The 17,329-nt window shown below is 45.8% G+C and overlaps 2 protein-coding genes across 3 annotated transcripts in view; both read right to left on the reverse strand.

The window, feature by feature from the left end:
* TRIM33 (tripartite motif containing 33) overlaps positions 1 to 12,744 on the reverse strand; it is a 32,975-nt gene extending 20,231 nt beyond the window's left edge. Inside the window, exons 1-4 of the mRNA XM_063356410.1 lie at positions 12,297 to 12,744; positions 3,183 to 3,301; positions 2,930 to 3,077; positions 529 to 661 (exon numbers count right to left, since the gene is read on the reverse strand). Coding sequence (XP_063212480.1) covers positions 529 to 661; positions 2,930 to 3,077; positions 3,183 to 3,301; positions 12,297 to 12,744 — 848 coding nt within the window. The remainder of the gene's footprint in view (positions 1 to 528; positions 662 to 2,929; positions 3,078 to 3,182; positions 3,302 to 12,296) is intronic.
* Positions 12,745 to 13,509: 765 nt separating this feature from the next.
* On the reverse strand, positions 13,510 to 17,206 carry BCAS2 (BCAS2 pre-mRNA processing factor). 2 transcript variants are annotated; one of them, XM_063356363.1, is made up of 7 exons: positions 17,006 to 17,200; positions 16,788 to 16,880; positions 16,531 to 16,601; positions 16,271 to 16,432; positions 15,180 to 15,230; positions 14,494 to 14,574; positions 13,510 to 13,960 (listed from the first exon to the last, which is right to left on the reverse strand). In XM_063356363.1, the coding sequence occupies exons 1-7, from the start codon at positions 17,096 to 17,098 to the stop codon at positions 13,831 to 13,833; spliced, it is 681 nt and encodes a 226-aa protein (XP_063212433.1). In that variant the 5' UTR covers positions 17,099 to 17,200; the 3' UTR covers positions 13,510 to 13,830. The 2 variants fall into 2 exon arrangements, with proteins under 2 accessions (XP_063212433.1, XP_063212434.1); XM_063356364.1 differs by lacking the exon at positions 16,788 to 16,880 and having other exon boundaries at positions 17,006 to 17,206.
* Positions 17,207 to 17,329: the final 123 nt, after the last annotated feature.

Here is a 17,329-nt window from a genome sequence, read left to right on the forward strand (position 1 = left end):
ATTTCTTTTTTACTTGGAAAGAGGCAACTTTCAACCAACTACAACCAAACAGTTCTGCCCTCTTTACTAGAAAAATATATTCATCTATGAGGGAAAATTTACACCTTGCTTTACAAAATTACCCTACGTTGAAAGACTGTTGCATAATAAAATATGCCCTTTCAAAAAATGACCTCATGACTCACTACATCAATTTTGCTTCTTTACAGCACCAGGTCTTCAGGGCTGTGGCAATTTCTGTTCAAGCCCTGAATGCAGCGGCAGCATCGGTAGATGCCAGGCAAGTTATCACCTTAATTGCACCAAATTGCCTCAGACCACGTTGTTCGGAATCTGCCCTCAAGACCCCTGACACCAACCGATGGCTTTAAGTTTTCGGCACTCCGCACAGGTTCTCCTTTAAGGGATCATTTCAGTCCGACAAAGAGTCAATACAACAGTACTCAGTGACACAGCTGTTTCAGATCAATGCCATTCCATCCTCTGCGAAAGCGCACCACAGGAATTAAGAGATGGTAATATTTGTACCTGTGTTCTTTGTGCTCCAGTAACTGACAGTCTCTGCATGTCAGCCTGTCGCATGTTTCACAGAAAAGTTTTAACTGCTCTTGTTTGTGGACAGGACAGAAAACAGGACGTTGACCAGACGCTCCCACGGCCTCTGTTTTTAAAAATAAACCATTTTTGCATTTTAAAATAAAATTTAGACAATCTGAAGAGCAAAATGACTAACTTCCAAGCTAAGCAACAACGAAGAATTCAGACAAAACCAACTTGACACCTGTTCTCACCCTAAAGGTACATGAATACATTCTCATTGAAGTATTTACAGTGCCAGTGGTTTACAGCTGTTTCCACTTTATTGCATTCACAGAGGAGGAGGAACTCCTCTCCTATCACAAACACTCAGAAACCACTGTCAAACTGTACACGAACACCAGGATCGTGTACACGCGTTTAAAGATTAAATTGCATATGCAATTTCACCTCTGGCACACCGAAGGATGGATCAAACCTCGCAAACTTTTATACTGCCAAACACCCATAGTTTTTCTAAATTATCACTTCAAAACCTTTATGACCTCATTAAGTCATATGCAACTGAAGCGGCAAAGGCAAAGCAAACATTGCCCGTGTTAAGAGTGACTTAAACTCCAGCTAAACCATTTAACTTCTCCACTTAAGCAAATAACAGATAACGTCAAAAAATAGTTCCAAGTTTAATAAAAAGTGCTGCACAGACTTCTAGAGATATTTTGAGCTCAGCACAGAGGAAAGCAGCCTTTGGAAGGTAAGGTTTAAAACGTGAATGTCTTCCTCAGCCTCCAACATTTCTGAAGCTTGTTATACCATGCAAGTTATTGTAAAGAAAGAGAGCTCGTGGATCTACAGCTGACACTCATTAATAGAAATTTAAAGTCCCCGGGGCGTATTTTAGAGTCTAACAAGAAAGACGAGAACAAGCTACTCTGAGAAAATTCTGAATAGTCTTTCCCCACATCCAGGGAGTCGCTAAGGGTCACTGCACGTCAGGTCAAAGGAAGGCTGTGTTCTTGCCATACGTCAGCACACCCACTGCACCCAGGCGTCCATCCTCATCACCACCAACCCGTATTTCTAGTGGAAAGTCTACTTCATTGGAACAGCCGTTTTTTGGCACCTCCACACTCAGGTTACTGAAGGGGAAGCGGAGCTATGGTATCACCTCGACAGTCACAACACAGCACTCCTAATGCAAAACGCTAGTAACTCGCTATAGGGCCCTGTAATTTGATTTCACCTTAAGGGTTTCTCGTCCACTAGGGTTAATACCTTTAAACTTAAATAGGTAATATTTCTCATTAAACAATACCAACTAAGACATAGAGAGAAACCTCTCCAAAAATGAAGTTTATTTGATAGAGCAATTGAAATAAGACTGTTGTCTAGAAGAACTAAGCTCAATAGCAAACTTTTTAACTGTTAATATGACTTAGATGAGAGTTGGCAGAAAGCAAAGCAGTGCTACTCCTTTGAAATGGCACAATGAAACAATCGGGAAGATCTTAATTTATTTTCAAAGCAGAGAAAGAAAAATGTCAAGATCTCTCTCCCTCAATATGATCACTCTTCATGCAGATCCAGATTGTGCAGAACCTATGTTTCTTTAAATGAGAACTTTTACCCCATTTACAAATAAAATATTCTAAGCCAAAATCCAGTTACCTTTTACCTGTTTTGAGAGTGCTTTCCACACTAGCTCAATAGGTTACAAATGACAGACAGTCAAAAAATAGTTTAAGAATTAACTCCTAAGAAAGCTGCCTGTCTAAACAAACTATACACGCTTTGCACATTAGATTTTTCTAACTGAAGGAGATATTAAACCTAAAGTGAATTTAAATACCACATTTACTCAGTAGTATCAATACAACAGTAACATCGTATTGCATATGACTATACGATTATCTGTATATACTTCTCTACTGGGAGAACTACAATTGCTCCTTACAGCCAAGGACTGCAAAATGTATAATTTAATTTCCTCGGCTAATGGATAAGATTACCAATATGTCAGTGCTCTCCAGATTTCAACCCCTCCATTTAGTTATTCTACTAAATAAAAGGATTATTAAGAGTGGATCTAAATCCTTTCCAAAGACTGCAGTCTCATTCTGTTTCTTCTGTACTTAAAGATATTTTTTTACATTGGACATCAAACTGTACAAAGTATTAGCAAATAACCCATTTTAGTTTAAAATTTAGTTTTTCCTCTATTTTTAGAGCTACCCGTTTTGCACTGGTAGCTTTTTACTAAGCTTTTCCCAAATCTTGGGGGAAAACCATTCAACGGGTCGTTACCCAAATGGTTCTCCCTCTCTCTTTTTACATGTGCCAAAGAGAAAACATTTTTACTACAGGCGGGACTAAGGGACATCCGAATACTCACCCGAAGAGACATCCTCTTTTTTTCTGATCATATGATCTTTAGTAAATTTTACCCGCTGATGAGCTTCTATGCAAGTCTTGCACAACCATTCCCCACACTCTACACAAAACCCAACAGCACTAGCATTATCTTCACAGCTTGTACACACCTGCAAAGGGAAACAGTCAGGTATACCATTATTTTCCTGGTAATCATTAACATGTACAGAAAGAAAAATAGTATGTGAATTCCAGCAAGCAGGAAAGTGCTATACCTGTTCTGACTTCTCATCGGAGCTGCTTGGTGTTTCTGACGTGTCTTTTACAAAGTAGTTATCCACCAGATCGATCTGTCTGCATTCTTGGCGACATATTGGACATCTGATTACACCAACTGCAAAACAGAACAAGTTTTCCAGTTTTAAGAACACTAAAACCAATAGGCACAAAACCAAAAGATGAATGTCAATGTATGTTCTCCCCGAGCAAATATGATCTTTTTTTCTCTTCATTCTAGTCTGTCAAACTCAAGACACCTGTTAATTACTTCTTATAACCGTGTATTGTCCAGCCTATCTCAAGACAAGCATGAAGAGAGGTGTGCCCGGATAGTCAGGTGTGACTTTAGTGATGTTCATGAAAATATCAAAAGTAGTACTGTGTCACAATATCCTCCCAGATACAATGGAGGATGTTTTCTAAAAAAACCTATTTCCATGCGGTCGGGGAGGCAGAAGCAGTAATATGAACTCTCTGAAGGTTTCAGGGTTTTTTTCAAATAGTGTTCTGCAGGGAAAGCTAATAGAAAAAAAAAAAAAACAAACCACAAGTTGATGACAAAAAACCCTCTCATGCCAACTACACCTGCCTTTCTGCAGCACGTGTACGTGTAGATGTGTACACACATAGCTTTAACACTGGATATCAATTAGACGAGTTCCTTTCCGGTATCCTGCTTTGTTATCCTCCGTAATTGCTAAATTAGATTTCCAAATCTTAAGCGGAGCCACAAAGAAGGTACTACATGAACCAAATTGACGTTTAAAAATGTTCCATAAACAACATACTTTAAAGGTTTGAAAACTTATTTACCACTAAGGTAGTGGTTAATACTTTCTTCCCAGAAGTGTCAATTAGTCTTAAATCAAGTTTGTATGTAATTTTATGGTGAATATCATTTTCAAGGTGAAGCCTTCAAAACAATTGGATATTTTTATACACTGGGACACCTGAAACAACTATGAAAAGTAAGTGTAATTAAATGATGCTCAACTCCTTTGTGGATATTCTGTTAGAACAGTAGGACCTATTTCAGGGAGATTAATTACATTAGTACTAAATTAGCATTAATTTTTTCAAGTGCTAAAATTAATGTTAGCTTCAGAACACAGAGGATTCACTGCAGAGCAACAACAATAACCCGACTAAGAATTCCCTGTCTCAACAAACCAAATATGCTTCAAGAACAGGATGTGAAAAATAACCAATATTTCAGTACCTACTTTTACAAGAGCTTTCATATGCACAATGAAACCTCCCCGATTCACAGAACCTTGAGAATTTCTGACTACCAAAAGGCAAAATTCTTTAGGGAATACTATATGAAAGCCATCTATCGGCTGATGCGTAATTCCACCTTCCCGTTGCTTCTGTCCGAGGGGACGCAGGAGACGGGTAGTCCACACACACACACTGCTCTCAGTCAAACACCCACTTTTTGCGCCTCTCCACTCAAATATGCTTTGCACAAAGGTGCCCCCAGTGTTCTGCACATATCTCCATAGATCACAACCCTAAACCAAGGCCCTGCAATTCTCCTTCAGCATACTACACTTCATTTTCACATCTCAATGCCCATTACCTCAAACAGTAGCTTTCCTATATTATATGGGACACTCACTATACATCTCGTACCCGCTTATGCCCATTTTTTTAACCTAAGATAAAACAAATTAATGCAGCACCATTCATGCTATAAACCAAACTGCATTACTGAAAAGATACAGATGTGGCTGATTTTGTGAGGGGAGAGGGAAAGGCAGAGGAAAAAAAAAAATAATCACACTGAAATAGCATTTACATAAAAGAAAACCAGAACTCCTTACCTGTCAAAACATGAGATAATCTGCAAGCTAACGAAGTTTATGGTAATAACTTAATGTCTTTTAGGACAAACTAAGGCTCAAATGTTTATGTAACCTACTAGAAAAACAAGGTTTCACTGCCAGTTTCAGTAAAAAAATAATAATCTTACATAAGAAAATTAAAATGAAGTAAAATTAAAAATACCATTCTAGTAATAGTCCAGCAGAATTTATTGCATTGCTTTTTCTCCACCAATTTAAATTAGATGCTTAATATTATTTAAAAATTAAAAAAAAAATTTAAAAAACAAACAAAAGAAACACGCTAGCCGTAGCACACACATTTCCACTGTAATTCCGCTTTCAAAAAAGGGATGTAACTACTTCCAAGGAATGTATCAGGCAGCACACAGCAAAAAATGCTGTTAGAAGATCAATCTTTTTTCTAAATCACAGTGTAATTATGATTACACACATTCACAGAAATTACGAAGGTCAGAGTGGTTTATGATCTCCCCAATCCTAATTATTACCATAAAGACTTCCTACGTGCCAAAGATGGCTCTGTAGCCTTTTGAAGCCATGAACCGATACTGCAGCAGTTCACAGCAGCACTAAAGCAGAGTTGAGAATCAGGAAGTTCCCTTCAGACTTCACATTTCAAATCCCATAGAGCTCAGTTTCACCTAACCACAAAACAGAAACACTTCTTTCCTGCCAAAAATATCAGAAGAAATAGCAAGTACCAACTGCATCGCGTGGAACTCTGCGCTGAGGGTCTACAACGTTTTGAACGGCAGTTCCTTTCTGACTTACAGTACACTATCACCAAAATACTGGCATCAGCATCAGCTGCAGGAACACAGTTAAACTTCAGGCGCCAAAAAGAAAAAAAAGGAAAAATGAAAAAAAAAGCACCCCACACCCTTCACCAGCCATCGACAGATGCTCCTGTGAATATCAACACCTTCATGAAGAAATCCAAGAACAATCAGCCTTTGAAGCTAAAAGGCACAGAAAGCGATGAGCTATTTTACAAGAGCTGCAGGTAAGAGGAGTGGGCTTCCAAACTTCTGACATCCCACTTAAGAGGACTGACATCACCGGTTTTTCTGCTTGTTTATATCACACACTCACGATGGTGTATAAAACCTGTAACAACCACGAGCACAAACACGTATTACCTCTCTTCCACAGTACTTGATATACACAGCTATATGTACCAAATTTTCCCGTTCCTGCCATTTCCAGTAGCACTACAGTGAAATTAATTAGAACCTATTCCCAATTAATTGTGCAGTTCAGATTAGATTCTACTTTTTGTCACACCCTTCTCCAGACGTTATCCAGAACAGCAAAAACATTTTCAATCATTCATGTTTTCTGTCTCCCATCCACTGCTACATACAACATGAAGCCTAAACCCAGTCTGGTTTCTCTCCTTTTATCCTACCTGAGGCCGACCCAAGTGAGAAGCAGGAATAATTTCTTACCTGCCTTGACTGTCAACCCCACTCAAAGGAGATGGGTTTCACTTGACATCTTCTCGCGCCACGAGCCGTTCCTCCCTACCAGTTCCCAAAATCTGCAACAGAGGGCGGAAGGAAACTCCCAGACTCCTTGCGACACGTTCCTAAGGCCTCTCCTGAGGGTCAGGAAGGACAACTGGCCGGAGACGCTTCTCTGAGCTGGAGAAAGCCACAAAGGGGAGCCGACAGGACACATCCTGCAGGAAGGCAGTGGGGTGGATCTGCAAGAGCCACGGCAGGAACGGGCCCAGGGGCTGTGGAGCCCGCGGATGGAAGGAGGGACAGCAGGCACGTCCCGAGACAGTCACTGCCCCGCACGGGAGGGAGCTCATGTCTCCGCACACCAGGCCGTGGAAACGACCATGAAACGGGGACACGCTGGTGCGGCCCCAGAGATCCCGACCCGGGGGAACACCCCCCAGCTGAGGAGCTCTGTCCCAGCAGAGGGGGACAAGCAGCACCCACTGCCCCACACAAAGGCGTCCAACCCTTAGTTGTGCAGCTGCCAGAACCCACATCTTCCCCACTTCGCACGTTGGACGCTCTTATTTGTCAAAGACGTTAAGAGCACTAATGAGAGTAGCATCTATGTAATCCCTTTAACTGCTTATGATTTAGAAAAAGCATACGAAACTAGACCACAGGCATCAAAGGATGTCAGAAAGCATAAAACTGAAGTAACTTGAGGAGAAAAAGTAATTTTGTTTTCATAAAAACAGAGAGACTGCTAAAAAATCTGCAACATAATCCAGCAGCAAATCACATTGGAACATTTCAAAGAACTTAAGGTTTCAATTAGAGGACGCTTTTAATCTACCATTGCCAACTAACACCTAAAGCTGCAACGGAAGTATTTTTCTTAATTGTAACTCTGAACTATGAGAATACCTGGTATATATTTATGTTTAAAACTTCCCAAGGGTAACGACACTTCTCTGATGGCTATTTGCACACATCCCAAAACCGGCAATTTTTTTCAACAGGTAAATGCAACTATGAAACCCTTCACCTTGAACCAGTTTCAACAGGAAATTTATTCAAAACCTGCTTAGAATTAATTTCTCCAGCCTGACATCTTAATCCTGGTAACACTAAAATACTCTTCCAAATTTTAAAAATGCTGTAGAGCTACAGAGATGGAGGGGGAAAGGCTCGATTCTCTATACTTCCAGTCCTGTAGGATCAAACCAGAGAAAGCTCACGCCGACTCCTCGGCCACGACACCCACTCCAGCTTGGCATCAAGGGACTCAGACTCTTGGCACCTTTAACATCAGCTGAAATCGACCGATCTGTCCCCAGGACACCTTTGCCGGCAAGACACATTCTGCCCAGTAAGACAGCATGTGTTCAACTCATACGTACTACTTTCGCACAAGAAGGAAAAAAAATGGAAGTTTCCGAATCTTATTCTTTGCTCCCTACCCACACTTGTAGAAATTCCCTTCTGGAATTTCATCAGATGCTTCAGAGACCACCTCTAGAAGGGCAAAGCTTCCTGGGCCAGTAAGAACTAACCTGTTTCCTAGCCAAACCCACGTCCTACCACCCTCTCCATCCGATTTTCTAGGTTTCACATACCAACACCGGGAGCCTCCCACTCCACGGCCCCGGGGCTCCAGAGGGGAATCGGGGAGGAAGGAAAGGGGAACCGTTACAACTCGCCACAGAAACCTACACACTCACTGCAGATATCACACCAGCTAACCCAAAACAGCTAACTTTTGTAAGAAGCTGCCATCCTAACGGATCCACACATCCACTTCTTGACTTCAAGTCCAAGTTGACTTCGGTCAGCTTAAAACGAACACGCCACAGCCTAACCAAACACTTCTTGAACCTCACAGAGGACAAAAAGCAATAACGGAAAGTAAAGCCACTGAAGTTCTAACACCAAGACGGCCTTTGGGAACAAAAAGCGTACTGCTGAGGGCGAGGAGGTCACCGATCCAAAGGCGGGAGGCCACGGCAGGCAGACAATGAGCACCACCAAGGGACAAGATGCTACAAAAAGCACTTTGCACTATGGTAGCACCGTTCCCACTGGATCCCCTCCGTCACCGGGCTCACGCGGGGAGTCCTCCCAGAAGTTCAAAATTTATAAATTCAAAGTATCTCTCAAAGCTTATTCAAAAACTCTACCACATCATCCACGGACAATCAAGTCGTCAACCTCCTACAATCCTAATTATTGTCGAGTGAACCGCCTCATTTTAGACATCTGGTTTTAAACACACGTGTTCGTTTTGGGTTGAAATGTGTCAGGCTGATTCCCGACACAAAAGCACTAAGTGAATATAAGAAAATTCAAAATCCTTTCAGACGTTTACATTATTATAATGACAATAAAGCTTCACAGTTCAGGAAATATTTGCAAGCACTCATGCAATCTAATAACTCAAACTTCCGTTTTAAGTTCGAACTTGGCACATACGCAGTCCTCTAAGGAACGAATCTCTGCCAGGTTTCATTCGTTGGCTGAGAACACCAAGAGTAGTTACCGCATGTGCATATTATTTACTTCTCTCAGAAACATAAGGGTCCAAGTATGTTCCTGCACAGCCGTACATCAAACCTCTGTTCTAGTTTCAGTGATGAGACCTTGAAATAAACCCTCACACATCAAGTGAGTGACACAATCAGACTGAAATCTATCAGAATATAAATACATTTTCAGAAAATTAACTGCTTTCAAGGTCCACTCCTAACTCAACTTTTTTTTCTTTTTGACAAACAATCCTTGCTTATATCACAACCATCATACGTTGAACTGACAACACATTATATTTTAAAAGGAACTTAATACGGGAAACCAATTTATAGACATCAATCCTTACAAAAAATAAAACATGCCTAGAATTTTCTCACGCAAAAAAAATTTATTTTAAAATACATTATTAACTTAGACTGAAATTTAAAATTTCAGAGCAAGATTTTTAGTAAGTCCAGAATATGAACTGAACACTGTTCAGGACTCAGCCTTTGCTGGGCTCCAGCATATATTCATGACCCTCAGTCACCAACACAGGAGAAAACTAAAGCATCAAGAGAGTTCAGGGGACGCCTATAGCATTCACTGAAACTAAGCTGGCCTGCATTTACATAGCTTAAGCACCCTACTTGATGCAGGAATTTTTGGCTTTCTAGACTGAAAATACAAGTAACTACTACCAAACTCAATTTAAGTGACGTCACATTCTCACAGGCATCATACCATTTTTATGTCCCCCCTTCCAAAGCAAATTAAAAGTAGTTAGTGCATCATTTAAGGTGTGATTAACACACGGTTTCTAATTGCACAAACACTGGGTATGGGAGCTGAGTTCAGCGTATCAAAATAATTTACGATACTATATATTATAGCACTCAGCAGTAAACATATCGTTCCTCAAATTATACATACGTGCACATTAACCAATTCTGCATGTTTCTCTGAGGCTCTCTGAAAGCATCTTGCAGCTCTTTTTTAGTTTTTCAGCCTAATGAAGATTGTGACATTCACTGGGAGAGCCACACATTCTCTCTATTGAGATAATCTTCTTAAGAGAGATTGTAAATATCTCAGCAAGGCAGTGAAACCTCAAAACAACCTATCTTCCCAGGAGCAGAAGCAGCAGTGGGTCCATAAAAAGTTGTTTTGCAGTATCTGTAACCGTCTCATATCTCTAACTTAGAAACAAACATTTTTCAGAATACTCTGATACAAATACAAGACGGCATTTTCTTCTAACCTTTCCAATCTGAAAGGGAGAGTCCAGGTGGACAGCTGAAACACCAGGCATTAAGAAATCATCTATCCACCAAATAAAATGCAAACTCCAATGACCTATTAAGTCATTAAACAGAACACAAGATGCTACACTTTATGTTAATTAAGTGACATAAAAATACATGTTTTAAATACATAAAACAAAAAACTTATTTTTTTCCCCAACATAAATGTGAACAGCTGCAAAAAAAATTCTTTCAGCAGTGCAATAGGTATTAATCTAATTAGTTACTTCTTTATAATACAGCAAACCACAACTTTAGATAATTGTTTTAAACTTTAGTCAGTGTTTCTCAAACTTTTAGGAATCAAGACCATTTGTCTGTGGTCCAGCAGTGAGAGCCTACAGTTAAGTGTAACCTGCTTCAGGTATAGCTATGGGTACCACTTCCCATTAACTTCATAAAAAACCACCTGCTCGTAGTTAAAGAGACCAGAGAAGCAGCAGAAGTGGAAGTAACACTTCATGACTATCAAAACCCACGTCAACAGGGAAGGAACCTGCACGAGTAAGCAACGTGGTACTTCTCTGCACGTTGAGAACGTCCGTTTTGTACCTGATTTATGATTAAGCATTTCATGAGCCATTCAACTGATTCCATTTACAATGCGCAGAGACAGACGTCCACAAAACTGCATCCTCTGGCTGGTCAGTGTATTGTTTTGAACTGACCTGCTGGACTAAGACATTTGTTCACGCAGACTTACACACCACTACAGATGGATCACACACACTTTTACCAGTTCACTCTCCCGGACCCTCCTACATCCATATCTTGTTCACGTCATCTGAAAGTTTCTGATGCAGCAATCCAAAGATGAATTCTTACTTCACCAAAGCAGACAATCAAGCATTCTTAAACTGTGTATAGCAAGAATGGATATTCCAGTTCATATATACTTCAGAAGCTACGCTTTGTGTTGTTCCTAGCAGACTTAGAGGGATTCAGATAATCCTGCTAATTGCTAGTAAAATAAACCTAGCTTTACAAGTTGTGTATCTTTCACTAGCACATATAATGCAAAACGTATAATGCAAGATCTGGAATTTAACAAGGAGAATCACAAAACCAACTGAGTCCTTTAGTACATTTATGAACTATATTTAATGCATCATCTTTTAAAAACTGATGGACTTTCTAAGACCACATCCTAAATTAACTGCTTCTGAACAGTTTGGATGAAAGAACTACCAACAAGCCAGGTTAATTCCTTCACTACGCAACACAGGAAAGGCTTGAATCCTTGCTAAAACCAGAAAGATGTCACCAAACAAGGTCTCTCTGACCACAGGACCCAGTTAAGACCTGCAAAACCACCTACCAGGGCCCTAGTTTGTTCTGTTGACCACAGCATGTGAGTCACTCCATTAAAAGCTCCAGAAGCTTTTCAATTCCATCCCTGAACATATAAAATAAATAAAATAAAAAAAAAAATCAAGCTGCGATTTCAATAAAAACACCTGGAAGGAGCAGTCTGCACTTGTTCATGGCACTAAAGTTACGTGTGAAGTTCAGGGACACAGTGAGTCCAGTGACAACCAGCACCGCAGCGAAACACCTGCCTGAAAGCAGGGGCACTACAGGCACCATTTCCAACCCAGCACGTAGTACTGTAACTACGTGAATTAGATTTCACTCAGACAAATTTCTGTCCGAGTGCCACAGAACTGCTGAACACCTCCCATGGACACGCCTCTACTGTAGCACCCCTGAAAGCCAACATTAAATAAAACCCACGGCACAATTTACGCTTTAACTCCAAGAACGCCCAAGTTTCAACCGTCGCTGGGAAACGCGATGCGAGCAGCAGCCGGGCGCTGCGGGACAGGGCCCGGCTCAGGGCCGCGGGACACGGGCGGTCACGTCCGCGGCCGCTCCACGCCCGGCGATCACACCGGGCCGGGAACCGCCGCGGCTGCCCCCAGAGGGACGGGCCCGAGCGCTCGCCGCTGCCAGGCAGAGACCCCCCGAGCCGGGGTCCCACCGGGGACCCGCCCCGCGCTCACCTTGCTGGACGTCGCCGTTGGCGCCGCCGGGGACGGGGACGCTGAGCTGCCGCTCGGGCTCGGGCAGGCAGCGGCGGCAGAAGGAGTGCAGGCAGGGCAGCAGCTTAGGCTCGGCCTCCCGCCGGCTCTGCAGGCTCTGCGCGCACACGGCGCAGGTGTCGAGCAGCGAGAAGGGCCCCGGCGCCGCCGGCGTCAGCGGGGGCACCGGGCTGGGGCCCGGCCCAGGAGCGACACCGGGCGCCGCCGCCGCCTCGGCCTCGGCCTCCCCGAGACCGCGCTCCGCCGCCGCCGCGCCCGGGCTCTCCCGCTCCTCAGGCGGCGCGGCGGCGGGCGCGGGCGGCGCGGCGCCGGAGGGGGAGGCGGCCGCGGGCTCCAGGCCGCCGCCGCCGCCCGGCCCGGCCTCGGCAGCCCCCTCCCCGCCGCCGCCACCTCCTTTGTTTTCCGCCATGTTTCCTCCTTTGAACCCGACTCCCCGCGCCGCGCACGCACGGCGTCACCACGCGCCGTGCGCGCGCCCCAGCGCGGGGGGGGGGAAGGCGGGACGGGCCAGCGGCTCGCGCAGGCGCGCGGGGGGCCGCGCGCAGGAGCGCGCGCTCGGCCGGGACGGGCCCGTCCGGAGGGACGAGTTGTGACGTAGCGCCGGGCGGGGCGGGGCGGCGCGGGGCGCAGGCCCGGCACCGCACCTCGCGGGGAATCCCCATTGGGCGGTGGCGGCGGCTTCACAGCCAATCGCCAGCGGCGGCCCAAGGGGCGGAGCGCGCACCAGGGAGTAGGCCCCGCCCCCCGGAAGCGGCGCCGTCACTGCCCGCCGGTCCCGCCCCGCGGCGGGCGGAGCCGGGCAAGGAGCGTGCTGTCCGCACGGCGCGCCCGGGGGCACCGGCGATGGACCCACCGGGCCGCGCGGGCACCGGGGTACGGCGGTGCCGCGGCAGCTCCAGCAACGCGGTCACCGCGCTGGGCCGCGGCAGAACCGGCGAAGGCGCACTACGGGGAGGGGAGGGCAGGGCCGGGCCGGGCCGGTGTCGCACGCCCGCGGGCGCCGCGGTCTGACCCCCAGTCCCATCTGTGTTAACGGCCGTTCATTTACCGTTGCAGCTTCCCACGGCGCCGGTACGGACGCGTGAGGCCGAGCAGCTGCCGGGCCACACAGCACTGTCTGGGACCGCGGGGCACAGCCGAGGCCCCCGGGCTGCGCTCAGGCAGGATCAGAACATACAAATAATAAACAGCGTTTATTGAAGGCATCAGGGAGCATGCGAAAACATGGAACGGGGGGTGTTTTCTAAGAGCTCCTACTTTAGGTATACAAAAAGTGAAACAATTCACAGTACGTTTAACTGTGCCCGTAATACACTTGGGCAGGATGTTTTGGGCCTACGCTGCCTCATCCTAGAATTTAAAACCAGAAAAAGAAATTATGAAAATACCTTCTTATCACCTTACACACCCGCAACTAGAGGTGTCTACAAACGCACAGCATCTCCAAAGTTTTTTGTTTTGTTTTTTTAACGTATGCTGCAGTAAGACAGTAGAGTCACTGGAAGTCTTGCTGGATGTTCTCCTTGTTTGCTTCTCCATGCTGCTGTTTGATTTGTGAAATTTCATTTTCTAGCTGCACAATAGTTCGTTCAATCTCGTAATTTTTACTGACAAGAGAGACCCATCTGGAAGGGAAAAGAAATAAAAAAAGCCTTTAAGTGTTGTTTACCCATCCTCTATTTTAAAATCAAAGACAATTATTGCTCCAAAGAAAGCACAATGACACTGAATAAAGCAGTACTTTTCTCAGTACGTGATAAACCTCAGTTGATACCAATGGTAATTTAAACAACCAAAGTGATAAAAAGAGGGTTTCAACCCTGTTAAACCTTAACGTACAAAATTGAATTTAATAGACTCAAATCTGCTAACTTCCAATGTTTAAAGAATAGTTTAAGAAACAATTTAAACAGGCAATTTCAAGCAGCTCGTATGCCCTCCTGTTCACATCTGTTGCTCATTGTTTCACTCAACCACAGTAACCATTACGTAGACCCGAATTACAAGCCCTTTGAAACACTTTGTGCAAAGCAACAGTACTGTTGCGTGCAGCAACACCCTACAGTAGATCACTCATGCTCTGCATGGAAGAATTTCAAGCAAGAGAAGATTGTGGAAGACTCGTGGAAGATTTAACAGAAAAATTTTAGATACTCACGTAGATTCCATTTCTCGTAGCTTAGCCCCAGCTGTGAGCTGCATGTTCTTTCGTTGCCAGTTCAGATCTTGAATGTTTTTCCTGGGGAGAAAAAGATCTATGTGTTGGGGTTTTTTGTCAGCTTCCCTTAAAGTTTGTAATATCTCCTGCTAATTTTGAAATACACCTAATTCCTAGAAATACTACCAGTGAACACTTGTGTAGCCAGGACCATAACAACAACATACAGATGGATGCAGTATATTTCAATATACTAGAAACTCCATCCCCAAGTAATCCATCTCTGTAAACTCATTAAAGCATCCACTTTAAAAATGATAGGCCAAACCTCACATCAGGGAACACATCTTCACTGAGACAACTACACACTAAATAAAAGTCTTATCAGCAGTGACAAGAAAACACACTGCATTTCAGAGAGGATTCCAGCAGAATCCATTCTGTTCAAAGCAGAGGTTCGCACAAAACCAAACCAAACCAACACAGAGATTGAGTGAAACAGGTATTATGAATGTAATCGTGCGGGGAGGGCAGGATCAGATTTCATTATTGTTATTACTGGGTCTTTTTTTCCTATGACTGCGGCAGCAATGTATACACAAGCCTTTCTATAGCTGGGGAGGCAGGGGAGAGAGGTTCACTTTCCTTCCAACTTCAGTATGAAAACACAAAAAATAATGTCTCACCTTAACTTCTGAAGCTCTTTCTGGGCTTGTTCTATCATATGAACCAGATGCCTAATAGCAAAATGCAAGCAAAGCATTAGGAAAACTTAAAATTGCCAGATCAGACCCATTTAACCTGGCATTTAACTCCTCAGAGTTAGGACGCGACAAGCCACTTCAACCCAAGCACGAGACGACTTATTCTCAGCACGGTCTTAGCTCTTCACTGCTGAAGAGAATGACGCAATGCCAAAACACTCCAGTTGTAACATATGCAGTTTTAAGACATAAACCTCCAGTAACCATTACGGTCAGCCCCTGTCATCAGACAATAGCATAAAATCATATCCATTAGCTGATCAGGTTTTATTTTCAAGCTTGTTACCATATGCTCGTGCTATTCTGACCAGAATGGTATTGTAACATCCCCCTATCATATTACCCATCTTCTAATTTTAATTCTAAAATTACCTGTAACAATTTTTGTTTCCCTCATGTAACACTGTGAGAGCACAAACAGTTCTTTTCACTTCCTGACATACGTGCGAGCCAATAGATCCTCTGCCTGCCTCCCTTCTAAGCTAAGCAGCCCTCTGCCTTCTCTCAGAGGTAAGTTTTGCGTTCCTTTTGTCTACACCTTCTCAGAAGTGGACATTGACATTCTCTGCCTGAAATAGCGCTGGTGCTTCCTGCAGCCATACCATCTACAACTTTTTTTGGCTTTTAGAACAGCTTTATTAATAATGGCTCCAGGCTGAGCAGGATCAGTAGTAAGTCGTCTTTATTTCCACTACTGAATTATCATTTTGCAAGCTGTCATTAGTCCTTTTAGTTATCCTCAATTAAAGGCCATTGTCACCAACTGCTACCCAAACTGTAACCTACAAAATGCAACACTGGGATGTATTTGAAACACAGGCTATTTCTTGGCCACAGAGAAGGCTCCTTCTCTTTCAGATCGGACTCCTTCCACATAGAGCTCTCTCAAAGGGCCTGTTATTCCAGGATACACCCTGAAGATCCCCACTGGACTTACACAGGAACACGTGAGAAATATAAGAAATCGAACCCAGAACTTCAGCTAGGTTCAGCAAAGCAGAGGAAGGCCTTACTCGTTGTACACCTTCCAAGCATTACAGCCGTGTTGCGACATTAACTCCAGGTTCTCGATGCGGACCGCCTGGTGCTCCAGCTGCGCCATGGAGTTGTTCACACACTCCTGCCACGCCGTGATATCGTTCTTCTGCCCGGAGGACGGGGCCGGCAGCTCGTACCTGCAACAGGCCGCCCGCCTCAGGAGAAGGCCCGGCGGACACGGATCTCCTGCCGGCACCCCTGGGGGCGGGCGGCCGCTCGGCCCTCCCGGTCTCACCTTTTCATGCTGAGCAGCTCGAGGGGCTGCCGGGCCGCCAGGCGCTCGAACTCGTTCCGCATGATCTCGGTCTGCGGGGAGGGAGGCGGTGAGGCGGCACCGCGGGGGGAACCGGGGGCGGGGGGAACCGGGGGCGGGGGGAACCGGGGGCGGGGGGAACCGGGGGCGGGGGGAACCGGGGGGCGGGGGTTACCGGGGGCGGGGGGAACCGGGGGCGGGGGGAACCGGGGGCGGGGGGAACCATCCGCTGGCCTCACCTCAAAGGCGCTGTAGTCGTGCGCCGGCAGGTAACTGAGGTAGTTCTTCGTCGGCCGGTACCGCCGCGTCTCCTCCTCCACCAGCGCCGCGGCCTAGCGCACGCCGGGCGTCAGGCAGGAACGCCGGCCGCGTTCACCGCCTCACGAGCGCCCGGCGCCCCGCGCTCACCACCCCGCCCCGCGTTCACCGCCTCATGGGCGCCGCGCCCCGCCCTCACCGCCTCACGGACTCCCGGCGCCTCGTAGCCCTGGTCGAAGTAGGGCAGCGCGTCCACCACCACGTCGCCGGCCACCAGCCCCGGGCCCGCCATGCTGCGCCCGCTCTGCGCCTGCGCCCGCTCTGCGCCTGCGCCCGCTCTGCGCCTGCGCCCGCTCTGCGCCTGCGCCCGCTCTGCGCCTGCGCCCGCTCTGCGCCTGCGCCCGCTCTGCGCCTGCGCCCGCTCTGCGCCTGCGCCCGCTCTGCGCCTGCGCCCGCTCTGCGCCTGCGCCCGCTCTGCGCCTGCGCCCGCTCCCGCCCCGGCGCTGCCGCAGCGCCCTTGCCC

This window comes from Chroicocephalus ridibundus, chromosome 20 (assembly GCF_963924245.1).
Source record: "Chroicocephalus ridibundus chromosome 20, bChrRid1.1, whole genome shotgun sequence".
NCBI lineage: Eukaryota > Metazoa > Chordata > Aves > Charadriiformes > Laridae > Chroicocephalus > Chroicocephalus ridibundus.

What these genes read in the sequence shown, in the direction of transcription:
- BCAS2 (XM_063356363.1), bottom strand. Translation starts at nt 17,098, where the DNA reads ATGGCGGGCCCGGGGCTGGTGGCCGGCGACGTGGTGGTGGACGCGCTG. An exon ending in GCTTGGAAGGTGTACAACGA is followed by an intron (nt 15,231 to 16,270) that starts GTAAGGCCTTCC and finishes TTTTGCTATTAG; the next exon opens with GCATCTGGTTCATATGATAG. An exon ending in AAAGAGCTTCAGAAGTTAAG is followed by an intron (nt 14,575 to 15,179) that starts GTGAGACATTAT and finishes TTTTCTCCCCAG; the next exon opens with GAAAAACATTCAAGATCTGA.